Here is a 20371-nt window from a genome sequence, read left to right as displayed (position 1 = left end):
TCCTCATTGAGATGAAGATAAGTTCATCAACGTCTCTTCTCACTTTGAATTGGAGACCACCAAAAACATTGTGCCCCTTTTTTTATTTTCAGGTCAAACTAGTGAACATCAGGAATGATGACATCACTGACGGGAACCCCAAACTGACACTAGGCCTCATCTGGACCATTATCCTTCACTTCCAGGTTGGTGCCCCTCCCTTGCTGGTCTTGCTCTGTTTCTGTGAAGGTTATTTCGTTACAGACGAGAATGAAAGCGAGCTGCTGTAGATGTAGATCTCTGTCCAGCTGCTGAGTTATTTTCACTGCTACAAGGAGCTCATCTATATTTGTTCGAACCCATCTTGACTTGGCTTTCATTTGAACTCCGATTTGGACTTGTGTGTTCCCGTGTGACACGTACTGTGTCTGTATTTCAGTTGGTTGTTTTGTGGGATCAATGTGGAGGAAAGAATCCCTGTTAACCTTTGATATTGGCAGCTTCAACGTTATTCTTGGACTTGGTATCGACGACATTCGTTGTAACTCAAACACATGAAGGTTGTAGGTTTACGTTATTAACGCGTTGCTGAGTCATCATGCTTAAAGTGAGGGAGAAGGGTGGTTGACCACGCTGGTGTACTTTGAATTGACCCTCAGCAAGGTGACAGACAGACGGCTGGTTGCTATGGAGACGCCAGTGCACTACACCCCGGCAGCCGTTTGATTGGTCACGACTCAGCAGAACGTTGTGTTTGAGAGGTAGAGGGGTAAAGTTGTGTGGGAGGGAAAGTGGAAGACCAACTCAAAGATGGAAAGATGACCTGGAGAGCAGGACGTGTTTGACGAGTCTCTCTCTCTCTCTCTCTCTCTCTCTCTCTCACACACACACACAGTTATGTGTCCCTGCAGTGAGTTGAGGTGAGATGAGTATTACTGTAAATCCACGGTGGTGGATGAACGGCACACGTCACACATTTGTGTTTGTTGTCCTCTGGTTGCTGCCGACGTCCAGTACAGATTGGACAATCTTGTTCCAGTGTTAAACTGCAGCTGTGGTTGTTTCTGGTCTCGTCAGTGGGCGTGGCGTCCATCTCGGAGTCGCACTACGAGTCTCTCCTTGGGCAGAATAAAGTCATTACTGGGACGTTTCTCTTTCACTCAGAACTTGACCGACTTATTCCCGCGTTTGTGTTGGAGGCTGCTTTTGGTCTGTAATGATGATGAGGGAGTCATTTCTGGAAACAAGCCTCCAGTTCTTTGCGTGTTCAGGATGTGCATATGCAAATTACTGCTTCATTACGTAATCTTAAATTGTAGGGGCTCCCTCAGTGAGCTATCGTTTTCCATTTGGTTGCTATTTTTGTGAGTCGTCATTTCACTGGAACATCAAGTAACGGACGAGGCGATTGCTCTGCCTTGCACCGCTGTCAGCCGACTGACAGCCAGCTTCCTCTGCGGTCCTGCTGTTGTCAAACCGCTTTAACCTCAGAGGGTTTTATCAGCATCTTCTCCATGTATCTCCTGCTAATGTCACCTCGTTCCGCGCTGAATGCATAGCTTGGCATTTAAAGCAAGTAAAGTGAAAACATCGGACGCATCAGAGCTTCCATTCTAATTTTGCTTGCAGAGCATGCAGAAAGCCTTTCAAGCATATCGCAGATTATCAATCCTGTCTTTTTTTCAGTACAGTTAGTCGTCGATTTACGACCTATGCGGCTTACGACACCAACTTTACATCACTGGTCTGTTGCTTTTTTTGTCTGTTTACGCCGTGTTTTTACGACATACTGGAAAGCGAGCGAATCGAGTGTACGACAGTTTCTGTGGTCTCACCCACGATGTCTACCCAGAGAGTAGACATATGCTGTGTCATGATTACAGAATCGTGACACAGCATAATATACTGGCAGTAATTTAACATGGGCGACAAACCCCTCAGAACCAATTGTGGTCGTAAGGCGACGACCCCCTGTATATACTGCGTACAAGTACAGTGCAATCAACCACTGCCGGCTGCAGTTACAAAATAAAATCCCAAGGTGGCGCCAATTAGCTCGGTTGTGCAGTGAGATTTGAGTCCTCCTGCTTCGCTGTGTCTGTCTGTGATTGGCTGAACAAGCAGGTTTCCTGGTGAGGAAATTCATCAGTTTGACCTGCTCACAGGAAAAATCAGCAGCTGGGATTACTGCATTTGTGTTCCTTGCTAGTAAATTACGGTTGATCATCATCTGTATCAATTAAAACTGACTTCATGTTGATTCGGAAAGGTGTGATGTGGGTGGGGGGGGGACCTGATCGGGACATCCCTAATTAAAACCCAGGTTGATCGAGACATTGATGCAGACATCCTGCAATCCTCTGTTTTTATATCCCTGCTCTACTTTCATTCTTTTCACAGCTTCCACTCACTCACTCTTCTCTAATGTCCTTTCATTCCGTCAAATCGTCCTGACATTCTCATTCTCTCGGGTCCTCTCCTTTTTACCGCTAGTCCGACTCAGACATAACCTGTAGCTGGATGAAGAGAGTGAAGATTAAGGGAAGAGAGGAAATGGATTGAAGTGTTAAACCAGTGCGACAGTCGCCTCAACATTTAAGCTATTTTATTTCCCTCCGATCCTCTCGCAGCCTGTTTGTTGTTCAGGGAAGCTTTTGGGTCAATTGTGTGTGCTTGTGGGAGAAAAATCAGCTCACTAATGAGAGCGAGAGACGGGAAGAGAGAGAGAGAGGGAGAGATGCAGCGAGGAAACGGAAAGGAGGAGGAGAGCCAAAGAGGGAGGGGTGGATTGTGAGACTGAGATCGAGCAGAGGAGAGAGTGAAGCTGCTGCAGGCAGGAGATGAAAGCTTTCCTCTTTCTGCCGGGATCCGCCAGCGAGGGATAAACCAGAGGAGTGGATCCAGCGGCGGGAGGGACGAGTCCGGGCTGCCCGCTGTAACTGGAGCGCCTGGCTTCTCCCGATCAGCAGGCCTCCAACCACGCAGGACAGGACAGGACACACCGCTGACCACCTGGGGGACGCGCTCTTTCCTTCTCCCGGATTGCACACGGATCTGCTGTTTCTCCAGCCTCCGCCATGTCAATCGGATCCATTCAGTCACGCTTGTCTGACGGAGCGACGCCCTGCGTTCCCGTTTTTGCCCCCTGCATGTCTTTTGTTATTTGACATTCGGAGTGTGGACTCTCTCGTCCTGGCCTGTGCCGCTGTACAGTGTGGCGTTCTAACCGTCAGTGGACGATGAATACCTTTGGCTTCATTCCAGAGACGTGTACCCGAAGTAGGTTTGCTTATAGAATGGAATTTTGACAAGATCTTGGATGAGCTGTCGGAGGACGAGTCTCTTCCTCTGCTCCGTCTTTGCCCCAAGAGTCCAGTTCCGACTCGTATCCCAGATGCTTATGCCTAATCAGATCTAACGAATGTGAAGAATTAAGAGGCTGTAAGGCACAGGAGAGGAGAAACAGACCCCAGTTCTGCTGTGTATGTATATATATATCATTTCTCTATCTGAATAAGATGTAACATTTCCTCCGAACTATGGATTCGGTCAGGCTGTTGCTTCGTCGCACTGCACCACCTGATGAAGGAGGATTTTCCTGAGGAACGGCAGAATACAGAATGTTTGACTGGACAGTACTGGAGCTGATTTCACAGCCAACTCTGGCCCTCTGACATCAAAGCTGGGGGGGGGTGTCTTTATACTGTTATCCAGGGGAGGAGCATGTGATGCTAAGCTGTCTGGGGAGCTCAAAGAGGAGTCGGTCTGCTCTGCTGCCGCCGGATTAGGAACAGCGCCCCACTAATGCCATCGCATAGCATGTAGCAGCAATTTGCATTATTGTGATGCGAGTCCACAGGCATTTGACTCCTTTTAGTGAAGAGCTGCCACGTTGGTCACATTTATATAACAAATATTTGATTGTAGCATTTTGACATTATTCTCACTCCGGAGCTGGAAGAATTCACAAATCGTATGAAGCACCCGCTCAATGAGCAGAAGGAGCAGAAGGAGGAGCAGGAGGAGGAGGAGCACTCGGTGTAGCATCGGGGTGGGAAGCCAGTGCCTCAGAGTATTGGCTGATTGTTCCATCAGTCTGTGGCAGCGTTGGCTGACTGCATCCTGTCTTTCACTCGGGGCAGAATGAGACACCCGGCTGGTTTCTATATGCCGGAGATCATACATGAATCCGTCCAGGATGATTGTTGCAACTGATCGGATTCCTACTCATCTCTGATGTGTGCGTAGAAAAGAGGCATCCTTAATTCATGACCAGATTGATAGATCTGCGTGTCGATAGAGTTCCTGGATTACGGTCACTTGGAACCGACGGCAGATCCGAACATGGCTGTTGGCTCGGCTGTGGAAGGAAGAAGGAGTCTGCGCTGAATTGCATCACGTCTCATCTCTGAAGGAATATTACATCGAATAAAGAAGTGCGATAAGACGGCTACTGATCTCTGCTGTGCATGCACAGTCAGACTTTCACCCTTTATTCTCACATCAAATGCACACACACACACACATACAGTGTGTGTGTGTGTGGAACCTCAGGCATGGGCTGAATACCAACGGGATGTACTACTTTTTATTTCTCCCACTCATCGTCCTCCAAGACGTAATTTCTTACCTGTGAAATCTGTAGTGATAAATCAGACACCTTACCCTAACCCCCCCACACACACACACGTTGGGCTCCTAACATAACGGTGTCTTCCTGTCCTTGACTGCAACCACAAACCTTCTGGGATCAAGTTTAGTTGCCAGCTGCCTGCATATAAATCCACTGTTAATCACAGCAGCCTTTGGAGGAGGCCGGTCTGACTCCGGATCCAAGTCTGGAGAATGAAGGATTGAGCTGTGATGCATCATCATCCTGCTGCTGCTGCTGCCCCGTTACTTAACCAGTAACTATTTCCTTTCTTTACAGCTCGTATCACCCATCTTTTCATTTGCTTGTATTGTACTCAAGACGGTGACATAGAATATGGAGCTCTTTCCAGCATCACATGTCAGATTCCTCGGGAAGCAGTTTATATGATCTCTTCTCTGGAGCATCTTTTAATGAAGGACTGTTTTTTTCCCTAAAATTTCCACCTGAAATCTTCAAACCTAAATGAACATTGATTTGCCCTCTCAGACAGTTAATCCCCAATTGCCTGAATTTTGTGTGATTTCTTTGCTCTAAGCTGTTGTCAACATCAACAACATGGGGAACTCCATGGGTTGTGTCAGACTTCCCCATGAGGGAGGCGTCAGTGGAGCTCCCCCAACTTCAAAGAAGCGTTTGCGTTTTAGGCGCAAGCACAAGGGAAAGAAGAGCAGGAAAGAAGTGTTGGACTTTGGGCGAGAAAGGAAGCATGAGGGGAATGAAAGAGATGATGAAGAAGACGAGGGAAAGGCCTCGGCTTTTAGCAACAGAGCTCGGACTCTTGTAACAGTGCCTGATACCCGATTGATGTATTCCAAAACCAATCCACACAGCAATACTCTCTCCTTAAGCGCTGGGAGTGCCAATACAGGAGGCCTTTTGGGCAGTAGAATATTTGAAGTGTCCCCCAAGCCCAGCCCAGCATGGAGAGGAATTTTCTGCCTTCCAGGGGAGGAAGACACTGTTAGTGCCATTATAGATGTCTCCAGCATCCCAAGTCAAACCACAAATACCACCCCAGTCAACACAGCCCCAGCACTGGGCTGTACCACTCCAGGTGGAGGCAGGGTTTGCCTTGTTCGGGAGAAAGTCCAAGGAGTCCTAGAGAAACCTTGGATACGCCGCCAAACGGAGGGGGGAAAAGACAGAGGGATGTTTGGAGCAGCGGAAAAGGACGGAGGAGCGGAATTTGAAGGAGCACCAGATGTTGTGCAGACACCTTTGGGGAGTGACCATAAAGGTGTGGTCCATATCCGGGAGGTGGATGGTAAGCTGTGTGTGGTAAGGACCGTCTACCCGAGAGATTTTGGCTCTCCAGTGTGGAGTGGCGAAAGTGACAGCAAAGGAGATGTGTACACGGATCCACCTGCCCTCTCTCCAGGAACAGGGAACATTCTCAAAGTTCAGCTCTCTGAGGAGGACAAAGGGACGGCCCAAATGTCTGAAGGGAGTTTCCCTGTCACCATGTCCGTCAAAGGATTTAGCTTGAACACACCAGTGCATGCGCAAGAGCAGTCTTCTCCGTTGGAGTCGGGCTACGCCAGCGATCTGCCGCTGACCTCTCCGGGGACGGCGGGCACCACTCCCAGTCAGACAGACTGGGGAGGCTTGACCAGTAGTTCATCAGAGAGACTGGACTCCGTGATGGAGAGCTCCATGTCACCACAGCAACAGACAACTGCAAAGTACCTGCCAAAGGTTTGCCTCTACATACCTCTACTCGTCCTGTCATCCACATCGTCTCTGGACTTTTACTGATTATGTCTTTTATAAGGTGTAGCGAGTAACCTCGTGGTTCCGAACAGCTCGTCTCGTCAGCAAGTAAACAGTTTCTGTGCTTCGACGACAGAAGGTGCAGAAAATGGCTGGAACAGCCCCTGATAAATTAATCCACGGATGTTTTAGTCATTTTATTTGTCTTTTTAAGTTGCGAGAACATTCTGCTTTGGTCTGCTTTTTATTGTGAATTAAGAAGGTTGGCTTTAGGAGACAAAACTAGCTGTCTTCATACATTCCATTCCACTCGTGAGAATTATATTACTGTAGGCATTTTATATTTCTTTTGACAAAGTTGTGACTTTGTATAAACTACATATAATATATATATATATTTTTTTGGGGTACAATCTATACATACGATGTCTCTGGAACCCATTTTTTCAAAGTAGCAGTCTGTGGCCTGATGGAGGTGCATTCTGGTTTTCTTATTTGGTCCGTCCTTTTGTTGTGCAGGGTTCAGTGTGTGAGTGTGTTCTCGGCTCTTTCAGAAACCTCCCTCCATTCTGTCCTCTGTCCCCCCGAGCATAATCAACGCCGGACGGGTTGTCCCTCCATCCGTAGCATTCTTCCCTCCTTCCCTCCCTCCCTCCTCCATTTATTTCCATTGCCGCTCTTGCTGTGTCACTCCTGCCGTCTGTTGGACAGGCTTGGTGTCGTGGCCTCTTGCTCCAAACTGAAACGTATCATTCAAAAGCATATAAGTAGATGTAATTGTCTGTCCGTGTCGAGCTCTGGTGGCTTTGCCTGGCAAGGATTTAGGTCATTCATGGCAACATATAGTTGAGATGTTCAACGACAGGTTCTCTGCTGTTGGTGTTCTACATTTTAATCCTCTTACATTACTTTTGAATGTTTATCAGCAGATTTTCCACGGTTCACTGGCTGTTTGAAGGTTTGGATATGACTGCTGATGGGATGCCAGAGTTTTCTTAATCCTCCTTGAGAAAAGGAGCAGAATTCTTCTGCAAAGCTCTTGGGAGGCACTTTAGAGTACCGCATCACAGCCTGATAATAACATACTAAATAAGGGTAATAGATTGATGATACCTATATATTATTTGGGTAATAAAATGCAATTACCAAATAATAGCTTGGTATTAACAGCACTGATATATGGATAACGTCGGCATTAAATAATGAGGAGAAATAACCAAAGATGGAAACAAGACAAATGTAGTGAGTAGCGTTGTAATCTTAACCAATCTAACAGGATGTCCGGTTGTTTTCACAGCTTTACAGAATCTTGTTATTGTCGCACCATTTTTGGAAGCCAAACTTGGTTATTACCATTTAATGATGCAGAAATTCATCAGTTCTCATTTTCAAGCATTTGTTTCAAGGTATTACACACACATTTTGTGTGTAATACCATGTCTGAGTACCTGTGATAACGATGAATCTTGGTTACCTGTTTCAGTTTAACTTCCCACCAAACGCTACACCCAGCAGGCCGACAGAACTAACCCGTTTGCTAAACTCTAGTATATTTTTCAAATGGTGTTGACAATAAAACGGTGGTAAACGTCGTTCCTCTTTTGGCTGCTACCAATTACACATTACACAAACAATACTTTTCCATATGCGTTGTAATCCACCAGAAATCCTCCGCTTTCCACCCTTTCTGTTATTCAAAGAGCACACAGTTTGTACGACATCATGAGGCAAGCTTGAGTTATATAAATTGCATATAGCAAGAACACTTCCAGATCAGTGTTTCTTCAGAAACTATTCATGTTGGGCTTACAGAAATGTTTGTGGCTTGCGTGCAGCAGTCAGATTCTCTGCTGTGCTCGTTTCCATCCATCCTGCTCAGCCCTCCTTCACCTTGAAAATGGACAGGCTGCTGCAGCAGCACAGCAAATGAATCAACGGCAGCGCCTTCATGGCTGTGCAGGATAGCAGTTGGTGTCGTGTCAGTTTGATCTTGGCGCTGCGTGTCTCACTCGCGTAGCTGCTGAGTCATTGGGAGAAGACAAATGGGCGCTGCTGCAGCTTCCCAACGGTTCCTGCTTAACTGGTTGGTAGTAATCAATAGTCCCGTTCTGTCTATGGGTTCCTGGGTCGTGACGGGTGTGAGAATGTGTCAGGGTGCGTCTGCGTTCAGTCTAAGTGCGGCCGTCCGTTCTGTGTGGCTTTGAGTGGAAACTCTCGCTGCGTAAAAGCGATTTGAAATGTGCAGTCGTCAGCGTGACGGCTGCCTTTGAGCCTCGAGGGGATTCCTGCCACATATTAAAGTCACCCTCAGATTCATCCAGACAACCCTCCAACTGTGTCTGAAGCTATCCAGCCATCCATCATTCATCCATCATTCATAGTTTGATTGAAGGACTTGAAGGCAAGGTTGTACTGAAGTACAGCAATGAAATCCTCCTCCTCCTCTTGCTGGCCATATTTTTAAAGGAGGGCTGGTTCCAGGGTCTTACAAAGGATTGTGGGTATTTGTAACTGAACACTGCACAGACATGCACACGCGTACATTACATGTAGATATAAGGAATACATGGAGGCTACAGAGATGAACATCGTCTTCAATATGCAGACACACATGTAGACGGTGTGTATCCACAATGGTACTGAACAGATGTGGCCATTGAAGCCTTTCCTGATGAGATGAACCAACTCCAGCCATGTGACCAGTGTCTGGAGCCAGTACTCCCTGAACTACACTTGATGTTCACACAGGTAGTATTTTATGACGGCCTTCACTAGCGCTGACTTCAGCGAACTTTCATGGATTTATTAACTTTGCAACTTCACGTCTTTTCTGTTCAGTTTTTTAGAAACCCCGTTTTATTTTTTCCATCCAACTGCTCAGTCTTCCTCCCACAAGCTGAAGACAATGCGCAGGTGAATTGGTGATTCCAAATTGGGCATAGGTGTGAATAATTTTGTTTCTCTAAGTATCTGGCCTGAGATAAATTATAATCCATTGATGGCAGACACAGACAACAAAATGTTCTGTTGGGTGAGCTGCAGATAGATGAGTCCCTGTTAGCAGAGTCTCAGGTTGTTTGTGTAAACGTATAGATACCTTTTTCTTTGCAGTAACTATTATTTTAACGACTACTACTTCATGAGAAGCTTCTAACGATGCAGTCTGCTGTTGCAGTCCCCCCTTCTCTTCCTGCTGGCCTCAATGCTTTTTCATCACCCCCCCCCCCCCCCAAGCTCTGCTCCCTACCCCCTCCGTACTTTTTTTGGTTGTTGCTGCAGTATCCTGGCACACACTGGAATTTCGTATGGCTCTGTAATATCAGTAGGAAGAGAGATGGAGGCAGGAAGGAGGGGAGGATGACGGGAGAATACTGATTACAATAACAGCAGCCAAGCACCGACACTTGCTGCATATACATAATTCAGCTTTTGTCAGTTTGACCTAAAGGCAACAAATCCAGAGGAACAGGGACCCTGTGTGTAAATGGCCAAAGTGGTCTTGCAGCTCTGTGGCAGAGCACATCGCTGTTGGTCTCCATGGAAGCTTCTCCTCAGGCCTGTGAGCAAACATCCACTGTGTCCTTAGTGCTCTCAGGAGTACAGCCAAGTCCTGTTCCTTAAATCCGCCGATGTAGAATTAAAACCATTCGTCATCCTTTCGAGGGACTAGTAATGATCCTGTTTTGCTGACGCTGCCTCTTGTCTTCAGTACAACAGTGAAAATCCAAGGGAACTGATTTGAACAGGACTGAAGGTAGTAGCTGCAGTGGATACGAGGGCTGCACCGATTGATCAGCATCTGAGGCAGAACAGATGAAAGACAGGTCGAGGTTGGCAGGACGCAGGAGGAGAGGGGGCAACATGTTCTCCGAGCTGACTAGACTATAGATTATAGAGAGGGGACTGAAAAAGCTGCATTATTACACACACACACACACAGGCTATTATTGATTATCATGAAGATGAATGAGAATGAGGGCGGTCTGAATCAAAGTGAGTTTGTGTCCTATTCCAGAGCAGTCGGCTGTTTGTGCAGATTCGTTGTGGCTGTGGTTTGAATAGGAATGAGGGTAAAACTTGTGTCTACTGCAGTTCGATTGGTTTGAAGGTGTCCAGAATAAGATGCATATTTTGAAAGAATAAGCTCTATGGTAATGATTTTAAATACAAACCATATGTTTGATTTGATGACTGCAGAATCGCTGTGTTTCTAATTCCGTCTCCGCAGACTGGAAATGGCGAGCGTCCAACGGTAACTCCCGCTTGTCTCTCCCCACCTCCAGATTTCAGAGATCTATGTGAGCGGTGAGTCGGGCGACCTCACTGCCAAAGAGAAGCTGTTATTATGGAGCCAGCAGGCGACAGAAGGCTACGCCGGCCTCCGCTGCGGCAACTTCACCTCATCCTGGAGCGATGGACGCATGTTCAACGCTCTGCTGCACAGATACAGGTTAGAGGACGCTGTTTATACTGCGTAGTATAGGAAAAAAGCAACCTGCATCATGAAGGACCCCACCCACCCTGCACGCGGACTGTTTTCCCCCCTCCCATCTGGAGGAAGGTCGCGCAGCATCAGGGCCAGAACCACCAGGTTCAAAAACAGTTTCTTCCCTGATGCTGTGAGAGTTATGAACACAGAATAACTCTGAGGTGGACTATCAGGTCACAACTACTGCTGCCTTGTCGGACTCATTTCACTCCGTTGGATGCTGCTATTCGGGTATCTGTGAAATAAATGTGTACATATTTTGAGAGGGAGAGAGAAAAAAAAAAAAAGGTTTGCACTGAATGACTGTCTTTTAAATGACTGTTTGTTACTTGCCTCGATCTGGGACCTGAGTACTATTTTTCGTTCCTTTCATGTGGGTGGGGGAGTGACAATAAAACTTTCTTGATTCTTGGTAGTAAAACTAGATTCACTGAAGCTAATTCCAGGGGATTCTAAGGGAAGTGTTTCGCACCTTAGTGACGGGTCAATCCTAGTCGACATGTTTCATTGGAAAAAAATATTTAATGCAAAAATGCTGTGGAAAACACGACCATAAAACCCGCTGAATACGCTGTAAAAGGATGTTTCAGCTTTAGTTTTCAACATAGATACAGACAAATTCAATATTTCTTTGGAATCACCAAATTATAAAAGCGTTACACGTTCCGTTAATGCTTTCTGAACACAATGGATGCTGGTAAACACGAACCAGACACGCCGAGGCTGCTAAAGAGACGCGCACCGAGAGCACTAACTAATGCGCCTTTCTGTATCCGACTTCCAGGCCAGACCTGATCGACATGGAGGTGGTGTCGCAGCAGGGTAACCGGGAGAACCTTGAGCAGGCCTTTGAGATCGCCGAGTCGCTCGGGGTGACCCGTCTGCTGGATGCCGAGGGTGGGACTGTTATTCTGAGTCAATAGGCTGAGGGTTGACTGTTGCCAGTTTACAGTTCTCTGTCCAGCATTCTTAATAAGGTGTAAGAGTAGACGTCAGTCAACAACTACATATTATTTATTTATTCTAGTTTAGAAGTACGCTGATATTTTGACCAGGCATCCCTAATGTAATAATGTAATGCAATATTTTATGGTCATACCTGTTGTCTAGTTATTAGAAACAAGTTCTATAGGTTAATTCAGAGAAAAAAAAACATTCTGGAAATCTTAAAATGTATTATTTATTTTCTGTGTTTGAACGCAATCTGTCGCTCAGTGTTCTGGAGTTCTTAAGTCTTTGTCTGTTATGTTTTCTTTCTCTTCAGACGTTGATGTTTCATGTCCAGATGAAAAATCGGTCATCACCTATGTCTCCTCCATCTACGATGCCTTCCCCAAAATCCCCGAGGGAGGAGAGGGCGTCTATGCAAATGTACGTCACATCCCACTTTACCGAGCAGCCATCCATACGTTTGAGCTCATTAGAAATGGACGTCACGATGTTAGGAACCTGGTTTATAATGCTATGTTCATTCATCATTGTTGTTCCGTTTCCTCTAAAACCTTTAAATGTTTTTTCATATTCATTTTATGCTTAATTCTTTACAGAAATGTGTAATTAATTTTGTTTGACAGTTTCTACATGGAATATCAAATAATGGTGTTTTTTTTTCTTGCTGACATTGCATGACATGTAAAATGAATAAATTAGATTTAGGACAAACAAATTACAGACTATCTGTTCTCATCCTCTGTCTCCTCTCTCGTGTCATCAGGAGGTCAACCAGCGTTGGTCAGAATACCAAACCAGGTTCTCCTCTCTGCTCCAGTGGAGCCGCCACCATACTGCCCTCATGGCAAACAAGAACTTCCCACAAAATCCTTTGGAACTCAAGGTGAGAACTTAACACGAGCTCAACAATCCTCAAAAAACAGCAAGGAGTTACCACAAAACCCAGAGAAACGCCAGTGATGGGTAAATTCTCTCAAAATGAATAATGATTTGTAAATGCATTTTGCTTTAGTGGAACTGAGTTGCAACAAAATGTGAGAAAAACGAGTGTCACTAAAATGTAAATGACAGGATTCTGTTGTGAGAAATAACGACCTACGTGATGTCTAAAGAGAAACGGAGGAGGGACGGAAAAGAAGCGGTCACATCTGACAGAAACTAGCTAATGTCCTCCCCGGGACAGAGGCTGCGATTACAAAACTGCTTTTGACTTTGTGTTTGACCTTAAACAAATCATTGGCTTCTGTCTCTCCTCTCCACCAGGCACTTTACAATGAATACGTCCATTTCAAGGAGACGGAGATCCCCGCAAAGGAGGTGGAGAAGGGTCACATCGAACACCTCTACAAAATGCTGGAGGTGAGATGAAAGTTTGCGTGGGGGGCATCATGGGTGTCAGCCCAGGGGCATCAGGAGACTGCCAATGAAAGATGGAGTTTAGTTGGTCAGACATTTGTCTACTGATTTATTTTAGTGTTATTAATGCGGCAGCTTGTATAACGGCGCACAAAGACGCGATAGACCCTTCTGTATCCTCGCTCAGACGATGCTAGCAAACTTTTAGCCTGGGTGAGACTTCTCATCGCTAGAACTCTGATGTAAAAGCGCTCTTTAGTGGCCTGTCTGAATTTCAGACTTTGACGGTGTGTACAGTTGCACTGAAGCATGATGGGATGTTAATGTGTGCGTGCTGTAGGTGTGGATGGAGTTCGGTCGTATCAAGCTTCCTCAGGGCCTCCATCCCAATGACCTGGAGGAGGAGTGGGGCAAACTCATCCTGGAGATGCTGGAGAGGGAGAAGGCTCTCCGGCCAGCTGTGGAGAGGTACACACACACACACACACTGTCATCCATGCACTTATCTCACCCCAGTGAGGGTGCAGTGAATCCTCATGCTGATGTGGTTCCACGTCAAGTCTGGCTTTGAGGGTTGCACCTCTGTGTGTGTTTTCAGGCTAGAGCTCCTGCTCCTGAGGGCCAATAAGATCCAGAACATGGCTCTAGACTGTGAGGAGAAGCTCACCCTCGCTAAGAACACACTCCAGGCTGTGAGTACCGACCCTCTCCTATCTGACTTCCTTTTAATTTCCTGCCTCACACATGCGGGGTGCTGGGGATTGGGGATTGACACTGTGATAAGCCGTGCGAGCTAGCACCCTTCTAGGACTAAGTATTTCCTTTTTTTTATTTATTTATTTTTTCATTATGTTTGCGAATGTTTGTATTGTATGGTCTGGTAGACTGCTTGAACTAAATTGCCCCTTGGGATAAATAAAGTTGTCTGAACTGAACTGAACTGAACCACTTCCCCTGTTTGTTGCAAAGCTGGACACAACATAATTTAAAAGATGGCACATGGCCACTTCTCCATCTTTGTTTCCGCCCCTTCAGCTTAGAGCTCTGTTGTCAATAATGTGAACTATGGAAGAGAAGCTACTGAGAGCTGCTTTGGTGTCCCCTGTGCTGTTCACTGCCAGCGGGGAAACAGAACGGCATCGACCGGTCGGCTAATCAAAAAGGAGAAATCTCATTGTGGCATGTTTCCTCTGCCATCCAGGACATGTCTCGGGTGGAGAGTGGCGAGGCAGTGCAGTGTGAGGGGGAGCTGGCCTGCTACCTGCAGGACTGCGAGTCTCTCATCAGACAGCTGAACCAGGAACTAAAGGTCCTCCGAGAGGAGAAGTACTACCAGGTGGAGCAGCTGGCGTTCAGGTGAGTCTGGAGTTAAAGTTGGATGGAATTGGCTGTGATCAATTTGTGACCAACATGATTACTCAATTCAGGAAGGATTATCCTTAATTATTAGTGTCCATTTAAATCCTCTAATTATCTTCATACCACTCCATTTAGCCAGCTTGAGAATCTGAATAAAACAACCGTTTTGGCAAATTGACTTTTACTGCAGCTGTGAACCAATCACAAATGATAAATTCTGCTAACAAGAATCTGCGTCTCGTCAGAGTGTCCTGCCTTCAAGAGGAGCTGGTCTCCCTCAGGCTGCAGTGCGCCAGCGTCTACAGGAAGGGCCACTTCTCCCAGTCACTGGGCAGCACCGGGGCAGAGCACCCCAACCAGACGGTGACAGACGGGGGCCTGACACTGGGGCAGACGCTGCTGGGAGCTGTGGGAGCAGTCGGTGCGGCGCTACTGCGGCGTCCCATGGCTCGCTCCCAGCTGGTGGCCATGTCGTCATCAGAGGACGAAGGAAGCCTGAGGTTCATCTACGAGCTGCTCGGATGGGTGGAGGAGACACAGGTCAGTCTCTGTGACACGGAAATAGGCATGCGAATGCTCATTGAACGGACAGGCCCATTCTGAAATCCTCGTCTCACTGTGCTGGAGGATGATTTTCAGTGTGAAATGTAAACGTCAGTTCATTCTGAGTTCTGCTTTGGAACTTTTTCCGCCTCTGGTTTTCAGGAGCTTTTGGAGCAAGCTGAATGGGGCGCCGACCTTCCCACTGTAGAAAACCACCTCCAGGATCACAGCAATATACACACTGCAGTGGAGGAGCTGATGAGCAGCGTCCAGGAGGCGCACAGCTACGAGGCAAACACACATCACATATGCTCCGCAGCCTCTGCTTCTGCTAAGAGTTGTTTGTAATGAGGATTTCCTCCCCTCTATTTCAGGCAAATGTTTCTCCCAACTTCAAGACCAGTTACTCTGAAACGCTGGGAAAACTGGAGCACCAGTACTGCAAACTCCTGGTTAGTGTCGGGTTGAATTGTGCATGAGGTAACAAACGTCTTGGTGACTCGGAAGCAGCCTGAAGCTTGTTGCGCGGGTGTGTCTGTGGTGTGGAAGTGTTCTGAAGTGGATGACAAAAACCTTGCGATTGCACTGCTGTTCATTTTATTTTAAATATTGGTATTTAATATGTCCTGTTGCACTAGTCCAAGTCCAAAGTGAAAAAGGTATTTTATTCATTGCTTGAATGTTTGAGCTACGCCACAGAAGAGCTCTGTTTAAGAGTTAAATGTTGAAATAAGATGATTATAATAAAAGGGGACATCCTGGATCCGTTTTTCACTCGTCTGGTATCGGATCGGGACTCTGTATTGGTTCAAAATCGAATGACTCGGACTCGGGGTCCAAAACACCTGATTGGGACATCCCTAAATGGAATAGAGGATGCTTACTCCGCTTCTCTCTGCACAGCTGATGAGCAGCATGATGATGTTTGTTTGTGTCGTTGCTATAGGAACATTCCTCCTTGCGCCTCCGGAGCTTGGAAAGCCTGCATGCATTTGTGTCGCACTGCACTGAAGAGCTGATCTGGCTCAATGAGAGGGAGGAGGAGGAGATTGCCTTCGACTGGAGCGACAACAACCTCAACATGAACGGCAAGAGAGAATTATACAGTGTGAGTGGAGGAAGGGTGCTTAACCGATACACTGATGACGTGGCATACATAAAACAAGCTCGCCTTACTTTCTACAGGATGCGTTTATCTCCAGGAATGTTTTCCACATTCAGAAATGTCATATTTGCACCAGATGAGTGCTATAATAATCCATGTTATCCACAGGAAATGAGATTAGAGCTGGATGAGAAACAAGAAGTGATGCAGTCGCTTCAGAAAACCGCCAGTAGCCTGTGTCAGGAGAATCATCCAGCCAAGCAGACTGTGGAGGTGAACCTCTTCATTCATCTGGGCTGAATGGCCTTTAGATGCTGTTAAAGATATTCAGTTATGTAGCATTAATTAGGTTCAAAAGGGGCAGGACGTAAACAGGTGCATATTATATTGAATCTAAATGTTTCTGCATCTTTGAAGGGGAGCAGCATCTCCCCGTAGCTACCGTGGATACATTTACTCACCGTCTTCCCTCTCCGTGTTTCTGCAGGCGTACAGTGCTGCCCTGCAGACTCAGTGGCAGTGGGTGAACGAGCTCTGTGTGTGTGTAGAACAGCATCTCAAAGATAACACGGCATACTTCCAGGTAAGGCACCAGACACAGACGTCATTGTAGTTTAAGTCACGCTTTAGCCTGCTCTAGACTCCCATGCAAATGTCCTCCTCGTCTAAGGTATAGAGTTATAAATGTCTCTGATGCAAAATGAAGAAGCCGTTTGTTGTGGCTGCATCGCATCCGGTCCTCTAGCTGCAGATACACGATGTGGGTGTGATGCTGTAAGGGAGGAGTTGGTTATTTCTCAAAGCGTCTTCTGCATAAACTTACCTTCACATTCAACTTAAAACCCATCTAATGTTTTCATTCCTGTCTGTTTTGCCGTTAGTTTATGAGTGATGCTCGGGACTGTGAGTCGTACCTGCGCCAGCTGCATGAAACCATTAAGAGGCAGTACACCAGTGACAAGAACAGCAGACTGAGCAAACTGGAAGACCTGCTGCAGGACTCGATGGTATCTTATTTACACACACGCTTCTGTGTTTACATTTCATTGATATTAAATTACTTTTTCAGATGTGATTGAATTTAAAGTACTTGGTATTTCTGAATGTAGAATTAATCTTTGTCATTTGTACCAGGCGACATTAATAGGGTCATTACCTCTGCGTCAGCATTTCATTTAAGTCTTCATCCAAAACTTTATTTGAGAGAGCATTTAATCATTTATTTTTATTGAATTGTTTTTATTTGAGGTTGTCAAATCCATTTTTGATTCTTCATGCGTGGATATTTCTCAGTGTAAATTCTTTCTATGCCTTGCTTTTCATTTGACACGTTATTGTCCTGTCTGAAATTCATTTCAGGGATGTAATGTACTGTATACCGCTCTTGTAGCATCCCCCACTCTGTCTCTTCCTCTCCCTCACTTTTATCTCTTTTTTTGAATACCTCTCTCTATCTGTCTCTCTAAAATGAGTCCTAAATCAAATAAGAAATAAATGTTAATTCTAGGGTGAAGAGCACCTATAAATAAATACCTGCTGTTTAGCATTCAGGGAGCCAAGTCACAGGCTAATTATCTATTAATTGTAATACCGTATACCCTAACAAGTGATATTCGTCTAAAATCTATCCTATGAATTTGGGTCGGTGCTTTTATTCACAGTAGTGGTTTAGGGGGAAATATTTGCAAAACGGAGCTGCAAATGGTAGCATTTTTCTTTGTCCTGCAGGAGGAGAAGGAACAGCTGATTGAATACCGGCGCACAGTGGCTAGCCTGGTTAGCCGGGCCAAGGCGGTGGTGCAGCTCAGCCCTCGCAGTGCAGAGAGCTCCGTGGGAACCACAACACCCATCAGAGCCATCTGCGACTACAGACAGATAGAGGTATGCGACTAACCAGGTTCCAGGTGCTGACAGCTGAACTAATCCGCTCATAACACTCAAATCAGGCCCCCCCATTTCTCCACGTTGCCTCTCAGGTTACCTTTAGATAGTCCTTTAGCTGCTAGATACTTTGTGATGGGATGCGTTGCTAAGTGGTGCCAGGTCAAGAATCACCCGACCAACGTTTTGTTTTCAACCTCACCACCTACTCCTGCCTGTCTGCCCTGCACTTCCTATTATAGCTGCCCCCCCCCCCCCAGAAAGGTTTCATCTTTAGCTTGAGCAGTGTTTCTGTCCTCGGTGGTCCATATTAATGAATATTCTGTGGCCGTGAGATTATTTGCTAATCTGTCCTGGTAGCTGTTTTTGTAATTTGACTGGCATGTATATTTTGCCCATTCCATTTCCATATGGAAATGGAATGGGCAAAATAGTTACAACAAAGAATTGATCATTCTCATATCATGATCTGTGCATTTGCTCTCATTAAACAGACTAGACTGGATCTTGGTAGAATAGCCAAAGTTTGCACAGTTCCACCTATCAGTTCCACTTTTTTTTTTATAGCATACAGAATCAAGTGAAATCAAGGGCTCAATGAAAAGCAGCACCTTGCTCTGCAGGGTTGGATCTGCTGCTGCTATTTTTAGATTGCCGTTATGCTGTACGTGAGGTGTTGCATCCAGGTGCAGAAAGGAGGTGGCTTGCTCCTTACCTGCATTACTGATGTAAAACGATAAATAAATAGGAAGCTGCCACAGGGATGACGTTTGAACTAAAGCAAATCCATGCGTTCTGGACAAACGTGCACATGACCAAAAATAATCTCTCTCCTTCGCTTTCCTGTGTTTCCTCCATTTTCTTCACACCCTCATGTACCTTTTTGGCCTCTGTTATCACTCCTTCCACCTCCTCCTCCCTCTCGTCTGTCGGCTGGGCTGGCAAGACGAACGTTCAGGTATAGCAGCCTATATTCTCCCCGTCTCACCTCAGAGTCCTACACTGCACACGCTCTCCTGCTATGGCTGCTTCTCTGTCGTCAGCTGAGGTCAGGCTTTCCTGTCATTACTGTGACCCACTCTAAAGTGGATGGTTTTAAATATCTTATCAGAGTGGACCAGATGCATTCAGAAATGTGGACTCGCTGTCCGTCTACGTTTACAGTGGTAATTGTACTGTACTTGGAAAGGCGGGCAGCTAAAGACAAGCTCATAAATACACAGGTGGGGTGGGGCACAGAAACACAGCCGTCCTCCAGGTATTCATCTCCTGGTTTACGTTTGAAAACTGACGCAGATGTGATTGCTTTGTCTTTAGTTTGGAGCTGAGTTTCGCAGCTTTGAATCCCAACCTCTTCGTCCTGCTCTGGGTTTCTTAAACTTGCCGTATGATGGATGTTTGTCCGTTGCTGAACTGCTGCTCAGGGTGATTCAGGCGTGAGGAAACTGAACTGAGTTTGGATAGTTTCTTCTTTTGTGATAAAAGCTTTAGTTTTATGTGCAGCTTTCAGTCCTTGGTGGGGGACTAGAATGCTGCGTCATCAAGGGCTCCTGCTAACCTCATGACTTCAGGGATGTTTGCATTTTATGTTGCGTTCCGAGTTTGTTTTTGGTTTTCAAATTCCTCTTTTCCCTGATTTTAGATCTCTCCATTTTTTCATCTGACCTCTCCTTTGATCTTCCAATTAAAATTCTGTCATCTTTCTTTTTAATCATAATTTTATTTTTCTCTTACTTTCTGCCTTATCCATCATTCGATCTTCATCTCTGCCTCATTCCCATTGTCTGTCTTTCCATAACTTCCACCCGTTCCCCTTTTTCCCCTCCATTTGTGCTCCATCTATCTGTTGTTGTTGTTTTCCTGGTTTTTGCCTCCATCCTGTTTACCTGTCTCTTCTCAGATCACGATAAGCCAAGGTGAGGAGTGTGTGCTGGAGGACAACTCTCAGAGGACCAAGTGGAAGGTGATCAATCCAACCGGGAATGAGGCCATGGTCCCATCAGTGTGTTTCACCATCCCCCCTCCAAACCAGGAGGCCATAAACACCGCCAGCAGGTGAGACACGATCACGACCTGCAACAGGAAGGAGTGGTGTTGTCAAATCCAGCTGTGGTTGATGTGCAGGTGGATGAACTATCCTACGCTCATGCAAACTCTTAATGTTGGATGCGAAAAAGGATTAACGCAGGCTTATAATGTTTAACCATCAAATAGGATTCATTTCTATGCATTCCAGAGGGTGAACATTTATATTAGTAACTTTTATTTACAGTTACTAGAATCAGAATCAGTACACGGTACATACATTATTCCAGTACACATAAAACATGCTGTGAAGTTGTGA

At 45.9% G+C, this 20371-nt stretch overlaps 1 protein-coding gene across 1 annotated transcript in view; it reads left to right on the top strand.

Moving 5' to 3' along the window:
• The first annotated feature begins 5188 nt into the window (after positions 1–5188).
• Positions 5189–20371, top strand: part of macf1a (microtubule actin crosslinking factor 1a) — a 98716-nt gene continuing 83533 nt past the window's right edge. Inside the window, 18 exon segments of the mRNA XM_068746947.1 lie at positions 5189–6328; positions 10627–10793; positions 11617–11729; positions 12097–12203; positions 12547–12666; positions 13047–13142; positions 13480–13607; positions 13738–13831; positions 14341–14495; positions 14744–15038; positions 15204–15332; positions 15416–15493; positions 15988–16149; positions 16315–16419; positions 16634–16729; positions 17028–17153; positions 17875–18027; positions 19928–20082. Of these exon segments, the coding sequence (XP_068603048.1) occupies positions 5189–6328; positions 10627–10793; positions 11617–11729; positions 12097–12203; positions 12547–12666; positions 13047–13142; positions 13480–13607; positions 13738–13831; positions 14341–14495; positions 14744–15038; positions 15204–15332; positions 15416–15493; positions 15988–16149; positions 16315–16419; positions 16634–16729; positions 17028–17153; positions 17875–18027; positions 19928–20082 (3419 nt within the window).

The sequence above is a fragment of the Brachionichthys hirsutus genome, chromosome 13, assembly GCF_040956055.1.
Source record: "Brachionichthys hirsutus isolate HB-005 chromosome 13, CSIRO-AGI_Bhir_v1, whole genome shotgun sequence".
Taxonomy (NCBI): domain Eukaryota; kingdom Metazoa; phylum Chordata; class Actinopteri; order Lophiiformes; family Brachionichthyidae; genus Brachionichthys; species Brachionichthys hirsutus.
Note: the sequence above shows the minus strand (reverse complement) of the source record. Positions and strands in the feature narration are given on the sequence as shown.